The sequence below is a fragment of the Spodoptera frugiperda genome, chromosome 14 (genome assembly GCF_023101765.2).
Source record: "Spodoptera frugiperda isolate SF20-4 chromosome 14, AGI-APGP_CSIRO_Sfru_2.0, whole genome shotgun sequence".
In the NCBI taxonomy this organism is placed as follows: Eukaryota; Metazoa; Arthropoda; class Insecta; order Lepidoptera; family Noctuidae; genus Spodoptera; species Spodoptera frugiperda.
The window spans coordinates 29,253-47,371 of NC_064225.1; the positions used below are offsets into that span (position 1 = coordinate 29,253).

Here is an 18,119-nt window from a genome sequence, read left to right on the forward strand (position 1 = left end):
TTGCCAGAGACCACACTCCCAAAGTCCCAAAGTACAGAGTTGATGACAGACCCGATAAACTTATTTAAAATAGATAGTTAATACAAATTACGTTCTGAATTCTGTATCTGGGACTATGCGCGCGGCCAGACATTGAAAAACAGGCCCTAACTATAGCAGGCGCTGGAGGTGGCGCTTGTTTTAAAAAGGAATAGTTCTCCCCCCACAGTTACCAGCAGTGAGCGGCACGCTCAGCTTCCGTGGCAGTCGGGAGTTAGAGCGCGTGATGTTGACGACAAAATGGTTTTTTTAATTTTGTAAGAGTTACATTACATTTTGTGAGACAGTTCCACTGAAGATTCTTAAAAAAAAATTGCCCGCTACTACATATCCCTTGTTGTATGGACTCTATACTACAGCAGCCAGGCATATAAAGATGACGTTTTTCTGAAAGAAAGAAACGATTACTAAGCTCGTGTTGTGCACTTGAATACTTATTCACGGCGCCGGTGTTCAAAATAACATAAAAGTAGCTGCAAGTGTTCAGACGGAGTCTGCGTCTGTCGGCACCAACTTGTTGTGCGCGTACTAACATAACACATAGTTGACAAATGTCCTACAAACAATCACGCTCCTCCACTACTACTAGTACTTATAGTTTGTATGCAACCATACAGCTATACATACAGTAGTAGAAGGTATGACGCAGGTGGAGCCGGTACAATAGATCTGGGTACACTCAACAATCGGGGCCGCGAGGAGTGACATAATGTTATTGAACATGCAGGAGAAGCCGCCGGCGTAGGTTAGTGTAGCACTCGTAGAACAGAAGCGTCGTGTGGCAGTGGCTGTGTCGAGTAGTGTGCAGCAACCGATTGTAACTTTAATGGAATGTAGCGTCGTTATCGCTATCAGCGGGTCCCACGTCGGGCGCCATTACTGTGCGCTCACCAGAAAATTGGATGAGGAAGCGCACACGCGCCGCCGCGCGCTGATTGGATCGAGCCACATCTGTTGTATCGCGCCCCGCCGCGCCGCGCGGTACTGGCGGCAGTACGAGGCGGGCGGCGCGCGATGCAGGCGGCGGGCGAGGCGCGCGGCGCGGCGGCGGCCGTGGCGCTCATATACTTCACGTTCTTCCTGGACAACGTGCTGCTCACCGTGCTGGGTGAGTGCCGGGCGGTGCCTGCATACTGTATACTGTACACTGTGTACTGTGTACTGTACCGAGTGGGGTCCTGTGTGCGCAGTGCCTATCATCCCGGACTGGGTGCGCGGCGAGGCGCTGGCGCTGTGGACGACGCGCGACGCGCCGCTGGCCAGCCTGCTCAACCACACGGCGCAGCGCGCTGTCGCCGCCGGTACTCCCCGTACCTACCCTCCTCCACACTACGGTCCCTTCCATTTAATGCCTGACTGTTGTCTCCCCTCTCCCCTATAAGTCATACTTAGGATTTACGGGATTGTGAGGATTTTAAAAATGGACAATTAGGTGTCGAGATGTCCAATGTTCTCTTGTTCACTATTACCTCGCGGTAGATGGACCTGCGCGCGCGGCCTTGCCGCCATTGAGAACATCGGCGGTTTGCCCACACGTAGTACTACACCGTGCCATCATCATCAGCCCGGATTCGTCCACTGCTGGACATAGGCCTCTGCAATAGCACGACATCTTGCGAGTATTGTCACTGTATCTAGCTGAAGGGTGTCCTAAACTAGGAACAAAGGTACGTAGGTATCGGTTCTTCGACTAATGTGAGCCGTATTGTAGTAATGTGTCCAGCGGGTAAAGCAAAAAATAAACCGTTGAAAGTATTGAGAACTAAAAACTATTACTAATCTATTAAAAATTATCAAATCTTATTGAATAACTTCGTAAAAGAATGTAAGTAAGTATAATGTTGTAATCACCATCAGTAGTACCAAGTTTATTGTACACTTCCTTGCTTCCCTGGAAGATACCTATTCTGTTGACGCGTGTCCGCGGTGTACCGAGGCGAGCGTGTAGTGTGTGTGACAGAGGGCGCGGGGGGCGGTGGCGGCGCGTCGCAGGCCGTGGTGGGCGTGGTGCTGGGCGCCAAGGCGGCCGCGCAGCTACTGGCCGCGCCGCTGGCGGGCGCCGCCGTGTGCCGGCGCGGCGCCGCGCCCGTGCTGCGCGCCGCCACCGCCACGCTGGCCGCCGCCGCCGTCGGTACGTATACAGGGGGCGGGGGCGCGGGGGCGCGGCGGGGCGGGGCGCGGCGTGACGTGTGCGGTGTGCGCAGTGTTCGCGTGCGTGAGCGGGCGCGGCGGGTGGCGCGCGGCGCTGGTGGTGGCGGCGGGGCGCGCGGCGCACGGCGCGGGCGCGGCGCTGGCCGCCGTGGCGGGGCTGGCGCTGGCGGCGCGGGCGCTGGCGCCGCCGCAGCGGGACCGCGCCATCGGAGCGCTGCTGGGCGCCGTCGCGCTGGGTAACTACAACGTGCCGCGACCGCGCGGGCGTGGCCGGCAGTGCACCGACTCACCGAGTTGTGTTGCAGGCGTGCTGGTGGGCTACCCGTTCGGCGGCGCCACGTACGCGCTGTGGAGCCGCGGCGCGCCCTTCCTGCTGATAGCCGCGGCGCTGCTGGCCGACCTCGGTGAGAACACTGCGGCCGTGGGTAACGTTCTACAGTAACTGAGTGACTATCACTAAGCGAGCGTTCCTTTGTTTCAGCGCTGCAGTACATGTTTCTGGATAAGGAGGAGTACAACCGGGTGAGTACCTCCAGTTTCCAACTCTCAAGTCTTCTTAAAAGAATCAGATCTGGGGGCACGATAGTGCCCCCGCCAAGACGAGCCAAGCGAAGCGCAAGCGCAAGGGCACTACCTACCTTTTCTCGAAGCGCTTCGTCTTATTTTTGAACCTTCATAACTTGAGTTTGGGTTATACCAGATAAACAAAATTTTCAGGATATAATGTCAGTGGTAGACTTAATAAACCTCTAAAGTTTCAATTGCATAGCTCTTATACTTTAGATTTTATTGATATCTAAAATACCCCGATTTCGTCACTCACTCACTGATGATCAACAAAATTCTTAAGGTACTTCCTGAAGTCCTAGAAAACTGAAATTTGGTATGTAAGCTAGTATTAGTACCCAAACAACAAAAAAATCCTAAAACTTGGAACTTTTACCCCCCAACCCCTTAAACTAGGGGGTGAAAGTTTGTTCGAGACTTCCGCAACTTTTGACGCTAGAGGTCTTAATACGGCCGCGGAGGGGTAAAAATCTGAAATAGGGAAACTTAATTCCCTATTTCCTGCTTGAGATCTGAAAATTATACACAAGTACATAGAACACAAACTTTTCATCAAATCAAAACATTATCCTACCCATAAGTACTTAGATATGAATAATATTACTACACTTCACTTCGGTAAGTGTTTATTAATCAACCTATACTTTTGAACATAAGCATCGTAAGTATAGTATGCGCCAACGCCCGCCGCCTGCCCCCTCGTCCCCGCGCAGTAGCTAAAAATAATCGGCCCGTCAGCGAGCGCGGCACCCGAACGCGGGCAGACGCGCGAGGGCAGACGTCGTTGACGGTTGTCTCGTTGAATGAAAAATTTTCGGAATATTTCGGTAATTTAAAAGTTTGCTATCGCGGAGAAAAAAACCATTTGCCTAATATTTAATTGTTAGTAGTTTAGTAGGTAAAGGTTTAGATACTAGTGTTTTAATTTTCATTGATAAAAAGTATTAGGATTACGTTTGCAATTTTCTTATAAATTTAGTAGTTTAGTAGGTGAAGGTTTAGTTAGGTACTAGTGTTTTAATTTTCATTGATAAAAAGTATTAGCATTACGTTTGCAATTTTCTCACAAATTTAATTAAGAAATTCAAAGATTGAATAAGTAGGTATTTGCAATTAAGTAGTGTAGGTTAGTAGGTATAATATGTTTATAGTTGTTTATGTAGGTACGACTTAGTGAGAATAATTTGAACCTACAAAAAGAAATGAAATCCCACAAAAACATTTCATGTTAAATGTTGCCAAGACGAGACCATATAGCTCGCACTGTCAAAAAGTAATCAGATCCCGTGTAGAGCCAAGTTTCTCACCCTACATGCCCAGACCTAAATCGATAAGCCCTAATTTCACACTCAAGTTACGGGGAAATTCTACAGCCATAGCTCATACTGCGTAGTTCGTAGCGCGTAGCAGAGTTTTTACGCTATAATCTCGTAGGCGTGCAAACCTTGGACGTAACTGGCGAGTTGGCCGCACGGAAAGAGTTTAGAAGATTGAATAGATTTTTAAGCTCAAGCCCATATGACGAATAGCAAAAAGTCCGTGCTATATGGTCTCGTCTTGGCAACATTTAACATGAAATGTTTTTGTGGGTGAGAATGTTACAAATTGAATTGTTAATAAGTATTGAACTCATGTCATCTGCGTACAATGCTTGCGTATAGGCTTCGGTACAATGTGCCGCGAGTATAGTAGTCCGGCCACGCATGTAAACAGTAAGGTGTCGGCAGCCGTGCGAGGAGGGCGCGGGCGGCGTGTCGTGGCGCGGCGTGTGGGCGCTGGCGGGGCGCGGGGGCGCGGGCGCGTGCGCGGGCGCCGTGCTGCTGACGACGAGCGTGATGGCGGCGCTGGAGCCGTGCCTGCCGCTGTGGCTGCTGCACAAGTTCCACGCGCAGCGCTGGCTCACGGGCGCCGTGTTCGTGCCCGACTCGGCCGCGTACCTGCTGGCCGCCAGCCTGCTGGGCGGCGCGGCGCGGCGGCTGGGCGCCGAGCGCGTGGCGCTGGCGGGGCAGCTGGGCGTGGCGCTGGCGGCGCTGGCCGTGCCGCACGCGCGGACCGTGGCGGGGCTGGCGGCGCCGCACGTGGCGCTGGGCGCGGGGCTGGGCGCGGCGGACGCGGCGCTGGTGCCGGCGCTGCTGGCGCGCCACCCGCGGCGCGAGGCGCACGTGGCGGCGCTGCTGCAGGCGGCGTCGAGCGCGGCGTACGCGCTGGGCCCGGTGCTGGGCGGCGCCGTGGCGTGGTGCGTGGGCTTCGAGACGGCGATGCGCGCGCTGGGCGTGCTCAACCTGCTGTACGTGGGCTACCTGTACCGCGCGCTGGCGGCGCACCCGCTGTCCCCGCAGGTACTGTCCGCGCTGTGTGTGTGTGTGTGTGTGTACTGTGACGTAGTAACGTGAGCCTGTGTGTGCAGTGGGGCGCCAGCTCGCCGGAGGAGGAGGACGCGGAGTGCGAGGAGGGCGCCGAGCGCCTGCCGCTGGCGCCGCGCCAGTAGACAGCGCCGCGCCAGTAGACACACTACACTACCTACTTTATTTAGCTGGACTGATGTTGTACGATGCAATACATTTATATGTAGCAGTCACACTACAAAACTACAAACATTACTACCTGAAACCTTAACGGCGTTGACAATTACCTAATCGAAGTAGGTACATAGTAACGGTGATGATACTTAATATAAACAAGAGCCGATGTGTTTTTTGTTTCACTACTGCCACTACTGCAGTACCTACCTACCTATATACTTACCAACCCTACTAGATACTAAAAATGAATCCAATAACACGTTACTAGTAGCTCGGCCCGACGCGCGGCGATGTATAATGTAGCGGTGTGTGTCGAGTGGCGGGTGACGCGCCGTTTCTACGTTTGAAAGTTCATTTGTTTGAGACGTCACTGGACGTGGCCGACTGACATTATGTCAAAATTACCGTAATCAACACAACGCACTTTGGTTCCATGACGCTAAATTTTAGTAAAATATAAACACAACCGCAGTCACAAGCACACGCCATGTCCAAGAGACCACTGGGTGAGTATCGCAGGTAGCAATGTAGCGGCGGCGCGCGGCGTTCCTCAATGTAGCTGTTGCAGGCCCCGGGCCGGGCGCCTACCGCCTGCCCACGACGGTGGGCTTCACGCAGCACGACCCGTCGCGCTACCGCAACCCCATGTACTCGTTCGGCACCAACGCGGGCTACCGCCTGCGCGGGCTGGGCCCGGGGCCCGCCTACCGCATCGAGCGCGTCACGCGCGACGGCGTCATGTCGTCGCCCGCCTGGTCCTTCGGGGCCCGCTTCGCGGCGCGCGCCACGCTGCGCACGCCGGGCCCCGGCGCGCACGCGCCCGAGCGCTGCCCGCCCATGCGCGAGCCGCGCGCGCCCGTCTACTCCATGGGCGCGCGCCTCGGCTTCGCGCTCAAGCGGTCGGGGCCCGCACCCAACGCCTACGCGCTGCGCCTGGGGCCCGGCACGCCCGCCTACACCATGGGGGCGCGCGTCGGCTTCAACGCCAAGGCCAAGTCGCCGGGGCCCGCCGTGTACTTCCAGCGCGACACCAACGTGTACAAGTGCAAGTGAGTGCCGCACCAATATTGTCACTACTCGGGTGTAGCGGTGTGTAACGCGTGTATGTTGCAGGCAACCCGTGTTCTCGCTGGGCGCGCGCCTGGACGGCGCCGGCAAGGCCACGAAGACGCCGGGGCCCGCCGCCTACCCGCCCAACCTCTACAACACTAAGAAGGTGAGTGCCAGTAGTGTAGTGCCGCCGCGCGACGCGAGAGGTCGCTGCAGTGAGCGAGTGACGTAACGCCGTGTCTGTTACAGAACCCGTACTCGTACTCGTTCGGCACGAAGCACGGCGACTACGCGCCGCCGATGATCATCAAGGAGGACACGATGGACTGCCTGTAGAGCCTGCAGAGCCCGCAGAGACTGCAGAGTCTGCAGTAGCCTGCCTTGTGACGTCCGTGTGCCAGTTGCAGTTAATACCAAAAAAATCGTCGAGTCGAGTAAAGTAACGTCCCGAGTCCCGAGTCCCGTCCTATTGGAGCTGTAACGTCGAGACAAATTGATCATGTTGTACTGTATCTTTGGATTTGATGACTAATGTGACTTGGTAAAAATTGTCTGTCGTAGTGTCTAGCCTTATACCTGGTATATTATTTTATTTTAGTCATAATATTAACCGAATATTATATTTTGTAAAAATGGTGTTTACTTAAAGTACCAATGTTCGTCTACTCATGCCGGATACGTGACGAATCGTACTGACATCACGTAGACGGCACTAAAATCATTTCGTGAATTTCCATTGAAAGTCTTTGTGAATGAAATAAATGGTATATTTGTACAGTCGCGTATTATTGCCTAACTAGTATGTACAGTGGCTGCCTAGAACTTCCTCATGGAGCGCAGCTTGTTGTTGCGGCGCATGGCGGCGGCGCGCACCCGCAGCCAGTACTGCTTGGAGTCGGGCGACAGCTCGTGCAGCGCGGGCGCGCGCCCCACGCGCAGCTCCCACAGCCACGCGGGGTACGCGCTGTCCTCCTGCAACTGTACACACTACTGTCAACTATCTGTCCTTGGCCACTGATAGGATGCTCGTTGTTTCTGGAGCTTCAACATTTTCTTTGATGATAACCTTCTCCTTCTCAGTGCAGGCTTTCAAGAGTAATGAACATGTTTACAAAGATTACATTTACATGTGAGTACTACAATCAGTAACATTTATTAGGTAGGTCAACCTGTAACCAACTATATCATCAGCTTATTGCAAGAAATCATTATCTATTATATAAAAATAAGTTGGGTTTTCCTTCCTGACGCTATAACTCCAGAACGCACGAACCGACTTCCACGGTTTTGCATTCGCTAGAAAGGTCTCGGGCTCCGTGAGGTTTATAGCAAGAGAAAAGCAGGAAAACAGGAAACACAGGCGAAACAGAGTTCGCCAGGTTTGCTAGTCTACATTAAATCACTGAATATGTGTTTAACTATACCTAGTGCACTAATATTGACACATTCTACAAAATATACTAGATACAAATAAGTGATTTTTTGCAATGAATGATTTCTTGCAATAAGCCAACAATATGTTCCTAGTTAATTATACCCAACACTTGAAAAACTTGTCAATTATATGTAGGTTAGATGACCATTGCACATTATGGTACCATTACACTGGTTTGATGATAAACTATAAGGTGGCTGATGGAAGCTTGGACTACCTGCTAGTAAACTTATTTCCCTTGATGATGAGGATCAATAAAATTTTTGGCAATCCCTAGTAGATCCAGTAAGTAAGAGTGAGTCCATTCATTTAAAAGCCAACTTCAGCAATTTATGTTGGTAAGGGCTTGACATTTGGCCAATATCTTGCCGGATGGTAAGTCTCGTTAATGTAAATGTAATCTCTACTCTATTGATACCCACTGACCCTACTAATAATATAATTGCCGATGTTTGTGCTCCTTCACTTCAAACCAACTAGTTATCGGGCTGACGTTTAGAGCAGGGCAGATTATGGTCTTGAATAAACCATAGGGTAAGTACCTACTTATTAATCCCACGGGAACATGAGGTGAAGCCACTGGCAGAAACTAGTAATTACATAAATGAGTAATGAAGCTGACAGAGAGCTCACCTTGACGTCCTCCCCGGTGGTGTAGATGTTGGAGCCACACACATAGTTTACGAGTTTGTGTGGGTCGCTCTCTACTGGCATTTCTTTCTTTTCCATGGCACCTAGCTTGCCGGCCTTTTTCTTGCCTTTCCCCAGCCCCATAACACCTGGACAAGACCAACATTAGCATCGCCGCGCGCTACGATCATAATTATATTAACTCGTGAACATAACGACACGCCACTGGCGCATGGCGCCACCGCTGTACGCACCTCCAGCGGCGGACGTAGTCTTCTTCACAGCAGCGAATGTAACTCCAGAACTGTGCAAATGTGATGTCTGAGCTGTGAACACCTGCCGCAGCGGCAATAACGTGCGGATAAGGAATCCACAACTCATTGTGGCAAGGGAAGCCGTCTAGGCACTTATATTTAATACAATTATGAGGTTTTATCTGAAAGTTAAAACAATAAAATACAGACAGAATAGGTTGTAATTGTAATCATTTAGCTGATCCCAAGTAGCACGGTACCAAGACACACTGTCAAGTGACAATTGACATTTGACATCGACAATGACAATAATGACATTCCTGTTATATTTGACACTTGAGTAGTAGTTGTATAGTCGACTTAGATATTTAGTCGACTCGGTGCGACCACAATCACCGCGCGGCCATCGCGCGAGCGGCACTATAGACAAACAAGTCAAGTGTCACAGTGACAACTGTGACAAGCAGTGAGTGTGACAGCAGTAACACAGTGACAAGTGAAGTGTCAACAGAGAAGTTCGCGGTCGCAGCTTGGAACTGTTTTATTTATTTATAGGTATGTCAATAGAAAATGTTTTTTTCTGATGAATCTTGTGATTGTATATGTTTCATATCTGGTGCATTAGATAAGATAATGTAGTTACCGTTGCCGTAAGATACATTTTAAAGGACAGAATTTAGTTGTACCTACATTAAAATCATTGTTAAAGTACTTTGCTCCACCTTGTCTTTCCTTGTATAATCTGGAAAGGAAAACCCGTGTGGAAACACTCGGCCCGACAGTCCGCTGGCGTGACTCATAGCTCACATGTCGGATACGGGTTGGGAGAGAAGCGGGAGCCGCCTCGCGCCTGCAGCACTCAGTGCGACAGTCGCTCAGTGACACACGGCGAGTGAAGCGGAGCGCGGTCAGCGCTGTGTCGTCATTGTTATTGTTTCGTTATTGCTTGAAAGTGATGTTCGACTCGAACGAGCTCGATACCGACGATATTTTCAAGGTACGTGAGGTCGCTCGGCGTAGCGCTTACGTCAGGCGACACTGAGCGCCGGTTGACTAACAGTGCCGCTCTGTACACTGATACACTATCGCCGTATCTCGGTGTAAGCACTAATTACTCGCTGATTATGGATCGGCCGCGCAGATACGGCGCGGTACAGGTGCGAGCGGCGCCGCGCACTAGTCCGCGGCAGGCAGTGCTCGGTGTGTGCAGCAGTACTCGGTACAGAGGTACACGGAACAATAACTGGTACAGTGGTGCGGTGCAGTAGTGCTAGCTGTGACAGTGCTGTAGTGCGAGCACTGCTGCTGCATGTAGTTGGCCGCGTGACTACATCATATTGTGCATCTTGTACACCAGTAGTGTGTAGTCTCTGTATCCCACAACTGTAGTTGTGACTTGTGACTTAGTGCAACTACCTACTTGTGAGTGGACACCGACCACCAGTTGATTTGTTTGTATCATTTATACCCTTATTCTATGCAATCACCTTTGCTATCAGTTCCTTAACTGTTAGATTCCATGGTATATACACATAAAACATGTCCAGATTTGTTATGGTGACAGTAATTTTAAACCCACATTTTGTCAATATTTTATTCTTGTGGCATCTTACTTCCTAATTGATATATGTAGTTAATTAAAACCAAATTGTGGAAATAATCAAGTTATGGAAAGAACAATGAGAAATAATACAATATATGTGGAGCAAAGTTAATTGAAATGTTGAAAAGCAAACAAAACCTGTAACTAGTAAACTTGTCAGTATGTAACAGTTTGATGTACAGCTTGCACTCATGCCACAGAGTAGTGGGCACGCAGGGACATGTAGTGAGTAGGCGGCCAGGACAGAGCTGTCTGTTATCTGGCGGCCACTCGTTCCTGCGCAGTGACAGTGTGTGTGTGTGTGTGTGTAGGCGCGACACGCGCGGCACGGGCCGCCCATGGAGCTGCTGTGGTGGCTGGCGTGCGGCGTGCTGGCCGCGCTGCTGCTGGCGCTCGTCTGCCGCTGCTGCTGCAGGAACAAGGCGCGCGGCCGCGTCATCGCGCGTGAGTACCGCCACATGCGGGCCTAGTCGCTGCCGGCAGAGTATGTGTGTGACGTGTGTGTGTGTTGCAGCGCCGCCGCGCGAGGAGACGGGTGCACCATACCCGCAGCAACAGTACGCGGGCGCGCTGTACCCGCCGCACGACGTGCGCCACGCAGGTGACACACCGCCCGTACCGCCCGCTCGTTGCTCCCGCGACGTCCACTGACCGACCTGTTGTCCACAGCGCCGACGGTGACCGTGTACCCGGTGACGGGAGCATACCCCGCGCCCGCGCCCTACCCGCCGGCCGCGGCCTACCCCACGACTGCGCCCTACCCTACGGGGGCGCCCTACCCCACGGGGGCTCCCTACCCCACGACGGCCCCGTACCCGACGGGGATGCCCGCTGCAGCGCCGTACCCATCGCCAGCGCCCACGGCACCTGATGTCACTGGTAAGTCATAACCGTTGATGGGGATAGCTATTAATAATCCATTGTTTTATTACGGAGACTCAATTGACTCGAGCAAATATGATTGCGATGATTACGAATTAACCGGTGTTTGCATGTGTATGCGGTGCTAGTGTTGTAACTATTTGTACCGGCGGTGTGTACTATGTACGTGCGACGAGTTACCACTACACGTGCACGTGCTGTGTATGCACCATCCCTTGTATAGTGCTCGCTCGACGCTTTGTGTGGACGACGGTACAAATATATTCATCTCAACCTTTTAAAAACTGTTTTCACTCATTAATTGAAATATCCGGTTTACTCACGTGAGCTAACTACTAGCATAGACGCCTGTACGTGATAATAGTTTAATCAGAATGTCAGTTTAGTCTCTGTAATGTACCATCAGAGGACAGTCCCACACGACCACGCGGTGCAGTATGTATGTGCACGCGGTGACATGTACAGAGAGTCATTCACACAGTCAGTCACACCGCCCTAGTACTTCCGAAGCAAACAAACTGCACCTTGAGTATACATTGTATAGACATCGCTTGATGGAGTGTCGGGCGACGTACGAGATGACTCGCTAGTCATCGAGTGGATAATACTCGTGACGTCACGTGTCACTACTCGGCTTAACTAGTTGTTGATAGTGTGCAATGTATTACAGAAATACACACACGTAACAAAACATGTGTATGTGTTGTTGTGTGGCTGTTTAATGTGATGTGGTCAATACTATAGGTACTGGGAAATAATAAATCATTTTCTAGTGCCGCAATGTCCTCTGATATGTTCGTACATAATATGATAAGCTATAGTTAGCTTCGATGACACATTATTTATATACTTGTGGTACATTTTCTCATTCAACACTGACTAACTAACTAACTATGTAGCAATAAGGGCCCCGTGCTAACTAACCGTTCGCTTTGTGCAAAGCTTTCTATGGAGTGGCGCCGCCGGGCTGGAGCGCGCAAGGTACGTACCCCCCCCCCCACAGTAACTACATCTAGTGGTGGGCTTGTGTCAGTGTCGCATGTCTCATGTCACCCCCGGTAGCGACTAGTCGGGACACGTCCCTGCAGCTGTGGGACTAATCGAACGGGCTCGGGGAGGGCATCGCCAGCCGTCGTACAGGCTGTCCTACTGAGCATTCAAATTGTATGTAACGGTCCTGAAGCAGTAATAGTTTGTATTGTTCAACCATTCCGCGCGGTGCTCGGGGCAACTGCCGCAAACATGAACCCAACGTGGATGGACGAAACTATCAATACCGATATGTTCATTGTCGTCGTACAAAAGTTGGCTTGCCCTGTCTCATTGAAAATTATTTAAATTTGTAACCGATTTTGGCACCAGTTGCGTATTTTAATGATCAATGCTACCTAATGATCGTGCAGCGCAAGGAAAACAACAGAATAACTCAGAGCGCGATACTACATATCACTTCCGCTTCGTTTTCCGCAAGGATTAGATATCGGAATTATAATTAGCAGTATTACATGCACTAAGGCAATCTGTCATGTAGCTGCGGACCGTTACAGCCAGCAACAATATGCTCCTACGTGACACAGTAGGGATGACATGCTCCACGTGCCTGTTCGATTGGTACACACAGTTCAGGGACCTCCTAATGTCGTCCAGGTACATCTAGTTTCATCCATGTTCCTGAGTGATGTCTGGCAGCGGTACATGTGTTTGTTCCACTAGAGTCGTGCTAACTTGGTGTGTCAGCTCATTACATCACAACAGTTCCAATAACCTGTCTGTCGGTAGATCTGGCCGCTCGTTGGACAGCAGCTGCAGACAATGTGTCACACAGTAACACAAGTAGTGCGGGAAGTGTCCTGCGATAACATACGTAGTGTTGGCAAACAAATCTACCCACAGATAGTTTATACGAATTGCATCATGTTCTGAATGTGCCGCGGTATGTCCTCGACACGAACCATGGCCAGATATTTCGTAGTGGCGGGTGACGTTTATATTATTTGTATTGTTTTTTTTTTAAAGGAAGTAAAAGAAATTTAGTTAATTCGAGTAACAGTGAAAACTGCGAAATTACCTCCAACATAATGTCATGGTTCGTGTCGGGTATAATACAGTGTATGTAGTTGTGATGTGTACCGTGTAACGTGTACCACCGTGTGTTGCAGCGTGTCCGCCGTCGTACGACCAGGTGATGGCGGACCACAAGCAGCCCCCGTACAACCCGCACGCGCCGCACTAGTCGCCCACTGCCCGGCGGTGCTACACTAGCAATCCAACATTGTTTACATAATCTATTCATTTTATTGTTGTCTGTAAGAGTAATGTCCTCGACTGAGATGAGATTTATATGAAATATAAATGTTAGCGATGTACAATACGAGAGTTTAGTATTAAGTATACAATACAGTTCCCAACGATGTCACTGTAACGTAACGTTCGCCGCAGGCCGGTAGGGGGCGCCCGCACAAGTACAAACTGCGCAGATGTGTTTGATATTGTAAATTGAAAGGAAATTGTTGGATTACACGAATACCGTTTTATGATAATGTTTGCGCCAGCGTCGCGGCGCACAGTATCAGTGAGATAACAGCGCGTTATCAGTGCGCGCTCAGTACGTGTGTCACCAGTACTTGTATGTCGCGTCACTCGCAACATGCAACACGTCGCTCCGCAACGCGCAACACGCCACGTGTCGCCCCGCCGAGCCTGCAGCGTGTCACTCTACATGGGTTGTTCTCTAAGTGCTCAGTTTTGATTAGATCTATAGCCACGCGCTGTAGCGTGCAACGTGCAACGTGTGTCGTGCAACGTACTTAACTAGTGAACCAGGCGTCTGCAGTAGTTACAGTAAGAGTGACGTCACTATGAATGATATAGATAGACGTGTGAATGGTGTATATACGCTGCGTCCGCGCGACCAGCGGACATGTGATATGTGCGAGTACCCGACACAGTACTACACTGGGCGGTACCTCGCTGTCTGTGTAAATATGTTCTCCTACTTCGTGAGATTGTTACTGATAACTAGTGTTTACCTCAGATTGTAACGTTTCTCTTATTTCCCAAATATAGGTACATTGAGCTTTATGTTGTAAAGTTTAAGGTGCATTTTATTATGAATAAGATATTTTGAATTTAGTTATGTAAGTGGTCACTAAGTGTATTTTAATTTTCATACAAAATATAATAAACATTATGCGCAGCGCATGTCGGCGTACACACTCGAGTTTCATTTCAATATCCATTATTTTCGTGTGTTTGGAATATCAAGAAGTAACTCCTCGTGAGGCGGGAGGGAACATCAGCCACTTGACACACACCAGAATGTCTTACCATGTATCTCTATTGGCAATATACGAGGTGCCTACTTCGGTATAAACTACAGAGCGCTTCCTACTACGAAACTGGCAACTATTATCCCCACCTAGGCTCAGTAGCCAGGCGCAGCACAACAAGTCCCTCCACACGACAGCTGATAGTGTGTAAGTATTGAAAGTAGTTTGTGAGACAAGCTCGCCGCAATCTGCCAAAACTGCTGCAAGTCGTTTAGGGTCTAGAGTAGATACAACCACACACGGTGTGTGTGAAACACTGAAGTACAGCGAGTCAGCGCGCCGGGAACATGAGCAACTGTCTCGGGTCCCGCGGCGAAGTAAATAGATGTCACTAAAGGAGAAGGAAGCGACGAGTCCCGCGTACTGGGAGCACTCAGTACTAGTACTCGTGGAGTAGTACAGGACAGTGTGGCGGTGGCGGGCACTTGTTGCGCATGCGCGAGCGCGGCGCCGCGCTGTCGCCGCTCGCTGCAGGGCTGTCCGCACGAGTCGCCCCCTCACTCACTGACTGACTGACTGACTGACTGACTGACAGTTACTGTTTCCTCCACAACACACCGTACGAGCACGTATACAATGTAACACACCTCGCCAGTCACAGGTCCCATGTAACGAGTAGTGAGTCTATTATCAAATGTATTACTCGACGTGGATGAAATCGCGGGCAAAAGTTAGTTAGTTATAAAAAGTGTGTCGCTCTCATGAGATGTCTTCTCTTGTGTTGCTCGAAGGAGTGACGCCTCGGGCGAGGGACAGAATGTGGTGGTTAGATAGAGTGAATACATGCTGCCTGCTAAACAATCCGACTCATCTCACTCTTTGCTCCTGAGCCAGTGGCTCGGAACTTGAAGAAGTATTTGGCAAGCAGTATCGGTATGTGTATGTTTGTGCGCGTGGCTGCTTGGACATATCCGAGCAGTATCGGTATGAGTATGTTTGTGTGCGATTATGTCGGCCTTTGGCTGAACCGATTTTGATGCGGTTTTCAGTAAAGTATTTTTCAGACTTGGGAGAAGGATATAGGGATATTACCTGATTTAAAAAAAATTGAGGCGGTAAAGAGAATTAAAGGCGTAACCTTTTTAAAAAAAATATGAATTTTATTCTAAGTGAAAAAACACAACGGCAGATTCACCTGAGACGCTAGGAATAATTAAATGTCCAGTATAGAGTAACGTTCCTGTATCGTTCGGTACTAAGTAATAAAATATAGTTTATAAGGCAGCCCAGTGTAAGGGTTGCCGCGAGCGACAGCCCTACTCGCGGAGGCTGCGGCGCCAGAGTGTCGCGGGCACTTGTTGCGCCGTCGCGCCGACATCTGCGCGCCGCGCGCCGTGTTCCAGCAGCGACACACAGCCGCGCGGCGACACAGGCACACAGTACACACTGGTACACGCAGGCGACACGGTGTCGCTGCGTGCGGGCGGCGCGGCCAGGGCGGCGGAGTGTCAGTCTCCGCGCCATCCGCCGCGAGGGAGCAGTGGCCGCCGCGCCGCCAGCTGAGCCAGTGCCGGGCAACATGTGACTGTCAACTCTCTGCACGCGGGTACCACGCGCCCAGCGCCACGAGCTAGCACACGCCGGACAGGTGAGCTCATCACCCAGCCACCGCGGCAGGCGCAACATTGTGCCACTTCATATCATTTATCTTGAATGTTGGTTTTCACTTTCACATTAGATAAATCACAAGGTCAACGCTTCCTCCAGTCAGTCGCCAGTCGCCAGCTGTGAGTCATCCGAGAGATGAATAATGTCATAATTAGGTATGTGAGGTACCGCTGCTGTACACTCTGTACAGATATGCGGGATAAGTACGGGTTGTAATTAGATTATGTTACTGCTGCATGCAGGTACTGGATAGCTCACACTCGGTAATCGCTAATCCGTGCGTTAGCTGGCGACTGGCTGGCGACACTGTTACAAGTATTGGAACCTCAAATTGTGTACGTTTTATAAAAGATGACCGGAGCACTCTTGCGTAGTTCATCGTAGCACATCTCGTAGCCTGCTACGCCGCCCGCCGCAGTAGACGCGCGGAGCGTAGCAGACGTGTGTAGCACGTGCTACGCCGGTATACGCGCGTAGCTGTTGGTTTCGTGGGGTTTGGTATAAAGTGTTTGTGTTGTAGCGGTGAGTACGGAGTGGGCCCGGGATGGGGGTCCCGGGCGCGGGCGGCGCGGGCCCCAGCGGCGCGCGGCGGCCCAGCCACGTGGCGTACTACGTGGCGCTCGTCGGCATCCTGTCGCTGCTCATCATGCTGTGTCTCTACTTCTTCTACTACTTCATCAAGAAGGTCAAAGGTGCGTCCCCGCCGTACCCCCACACTTGCTCACGATGTGTCGCTACGCTCTGGTTGTGTATGTGTGTGTGTGTCCGCAGAGCTGAGTTCGTCGGACAGCGTGTGCCAGCCGACCACGTCGTGCCGGCCGCCGCCCGCCGCCAGCGCCTACCCCGTGGCGCCAGGTGACGCCGTGTTCTCTACTTGTTGTAGTGTTCTGTATTACATACAGTGAGTACGTGACGCGGTGTGTGTTGCAGTGGTGCGCGACAGTGCGAGCGCGATGGCGCGGCTGTGCAAGCAGGTGCCGGGCGCGGCGGGGAAGGGCGACACCGTGTTCCCGGCCGCCAGCTCGCCCGCCGCGCTGCGCGCCAGCACCGGGGAGCCGGACCCGCGGCCGGCGCCCGCCAGCGCCCCGGACCCGCGACCGGCGCCCCCGGCGCCCCGGAGCCGGCCAGCGAGCCGCGGCCCGACAAGGCGCCGGCGCCGGCCGCGCTGCCCGCGGCGCCCGAGGTGGCGGCGCAGTAGTCGCCCGCGTTGTGTCGGACACTGTCTACCTCACGAACATATGTTTTGTATCGCGCTGCTAGTGTATGTAACGTTACGTCGACTTGTGCCGTGTAGCTCTTGTACTTTTCTATGTACTTAGCGTAGGTTTGTTATACATATACATATATTATGGGATGTTTATAGTTAATGTTTATATGTTGGAGTATGTTGTTGCTCAATGGCCGGCGCCGTCCACTGCCCGCTGTGACTGTGTTGTTGTTTACAGTCGACTCGATGATGTCGAAGGTTTCTCTATGATATATCTCTATTTTATACAAACAATAATATTGCTAGGGAAATTATATTATTCGTAATTTAGTTAAAATTTTACAAATTGATAAATATGTTCGTATTGTAAATGTTCCCCGGGACCGCTACACAATATATGTACTGGATGTACTGGTACAGTGTGGGTGTGTTTGTGCCGCTTCGGGCCCGCGCTTGGTGTCTGTATCGCGCTGTACTTCAATAAATACGTTCCACTACCGCGGGTTTCATTACTCCCTCTACTACTACTACATTATATATATGTAATGTGTATGTATAGGTACCTACAGTCTGTGGGTTCCCCGTGTCGTGAGTGTATTGCCAACAAGACAACGTGAGTCACACAGAGCTACACTGCGTGGGACCGACCGCCGACATGTCGCCGACGTGTTGCCGACATGTTGCCGACATGTTGCCCGGCAGCCACTCGGCCAGCCGCTGTACCGTGCGGTGTCGCACCTTCTTGTTGAGTTTTGTTCAAAGAAACCTCAGTAACTACATAGTTATCGAGTATCTGAGCCAAATCCAGCAAAAAGCAGCTTTCCTCGAAGCCATTCAGGCCA

The 18,119-nt window shown here is 51.2% G+C and overlaps 5 protein-coding genes across 11 annotated transcripts; 4 read left to right on the forward strand and 1 right to left on the reverse strand.

Moving 5' to 3' along the window:
* Nucleotides 1-865: 865 nt before the first annotated feature.
* On the forward strand, nt 866-5,346 carry LOC118279113 (probable vesicular acetylcholine transporter-B). The gene is made up of 6 exons (XM_050698220.1): nt 866-1,349; nt 2,000-2,170; nt 2,244-2,594; nt 2,672-2,844; nt 4,485-5,096; nt 5,165-5,346. Exons 1-6 carry the CDS (start codon nt 866-868, stop codon nt 5,243-5,245), a joined length of 1,872 nt encoding a protein of 623 aa, XP_050554177.1. The 3' UTR covers nt 5,246-5,346.
* A 256-nt stretch (nt 5,347-5,602) lies between these two features.
* LOC118279199 (outer dense fiber protein 3) lies at nt 5,603-7,104 on the forward strand. Its single transcript, XM_035598764.2, has 4 exons — nt 5,603-5,785; nt 5,848-6,328; nt 6,393-6,495; nt 6,579-7,104. The coding sequence occupies exons 1-4, from the start codon at nt 5,767-5,769 to the stop codon at nt 6,663-6,665; spliced, it is 690 nt and encodes a 229-aa protein (XP_035454657.1). The 5' UTR covers nt 5,603-5,766; the 3' UTR covers nt 6,666-7,104.
* On the reverse strand, nt 7,075-8,921 carry LOC118279201 (39S ribosomal protein L54, mitochondrial). The gene is made up of 3 exons (XM_035598774.2): nt 8,649-8,921; nt 8,398-8,543; nt 7,075-7,307 (listed from the first exon to the last, which is right to left on the reverse strand). Exons 1-3 carry the CDS (start codon nt 8,773-8,775, stop codon nt 7,146-7,148), a joined length of 435 nt encoding a protein of 144 aa, XP_035454667.2. The 5' UTR covers nt 8,776-8,921; the 3' UTR covers nt 7,075-7,145.
* A 130-nt stretch (nt 8,922-9,051) lies between these two features.
* LOC118279200 (nematocyst expressed protein 4) lies at nt 9,052-14,346 on the forward strand. 7 transcript variants are annotated; one of them, XM_035598769.2, is made up of 6 exons: nt 9,052-9,203; nt 10,563-10,695; nt 10,766-10,852; nt 10,921-11,130; nt 12,076-12,114; nt 13,293-14,346. In XM_035598769.2, exons 2-6 carry the CDS (start codon nt 10,590-10,592, stop codon nt 13,364-13,366), a joined length of 516 nt encoding a protein of 171 aa, XP_035454662.2. In that variant the 5' UTR covers nt 9,052-9,203; nt 10,563-10,589; the 3' UTR covers nt 13,367-14,346. The 7 variants fall into 7 exon arrangements, with proteins under 7 accessions (XP_035454662.2, XP_035454666.2, XP_035454658.2 ...); XM_035598765.2 differs by lacking the exon at nt 9,052-9,203 and adding an exon at nt 9,213-9,645; XM_035598772.2 differs by lacking the exon at nt 9,052-9,203 and adding an exon at nt 9,674-9,875.
* Nucleotides 14,347-15,664: 1,318 nt separating this feature from the next.
* LOC118279114 (translation initiation factor IF-2) lies at nt 15,665-17,774 on the forward strand. Its single transcript, XM_050698219.1, is given in 5 exon segments — nt 15,665-16,050; nt 16,591-16,762; nt 16,842-16,925; nt 17,001-17,189; nt 17,192-17,774. Coding segments are annotated over 4 exon segments (498 nt in total). The 5' UTR covers nt 15,665-16,050; nt 16,591-16,614; the 3' UTR covers nt 17,269-17,774.
* Nucleotides 17,775-18,119: the final 345 nt, after the last annotated feature.

Excerpts from the sequence above, each read along its gene's own strand:
- LOC118279113 (XM_050698220.1), top strand. The coding sequence starts at position 866 with ATGGAATGTAGCGTCGTTATCGCTATCAGCGGGTCCCACGTCGGGCGC. Across the intron at positions 2,595-2,671 it reads GGCGCTGCTGGCCGACCTCG|CGCTGCAGTACATGTTTCTG; the intron begins GTGAGAACACTG and ends CCTTTGTTTCAG. Across the intron at positions 5,097-5,164 it reads CGCACCCGCTGTCCCCGCAG|TGGGGCGCCAGCTCGCCGGA; the intron begins GTACTGTCCGCG and ends CTGTGTGTGCAG.
- LOC118279199 (XM_035598764.2), top strand. Across the intron at positions 6,329-6,392 it reads ACCAACGTGTACAAGTGCAA|GCAACCCGTGTTCTCGCTGG; the intron begins GTGAGTGCCGCA and ends TGTATGTTGCAG. Across the intron at positions 6,496-6,578 it reads ACCTCTACAACACTAAGAAG|AACCCGTACTCGTACTCGTT; the intron begins GTGAGTGCCAGT and ends TGTCTGTTACAG.
- LOC118279200 (XM_035598765.2), top strand. The coding sequence starts at position 9,604 with ATGTTCGACTCGAACGAGCTCGATACCGACGATATTTTCAAG. Across the intron at positions 10,696-10,765 it reads GCGCGGCCGCGTCATCGCGC|CGCCGCCGCGCGAGGAGACG; the intron begins GTGAGTACCGCC and ends TGTGTGTTGCAG. Across the intron at positions 11,131-12,075 it reads CACGGCACCTGATGTCACTG|CTTTCTATGGAGTGGCGCCG; the intron begins GTAAGTCATAAC and ends CTTTGTGCAAAG.
- LOC118279201 (XM_035598774.2), bottom strand. The coding sequence starts at position 8,775 with ATGAGTTGTGGATTCCTTATCCGCACGTTATTGCCGCTGCGGCAGGTG. Across the intron at positions 8,544-8,648 it reads GACTACGTCCGCCGCTGGAG|GTGTTATGGGGCTGGGGAAA; the intron begins GTGCGTACAGCG and ends GGTCTTGTCCAG. Across the intron at positions 7,308-8,397 it reads CCACCGGGGAGGACGTCAAG|TTGCAGGAGGACAGCGCGTA; the intron begins GTGAGCTCTCTG and ends TAGTGTGTACAG.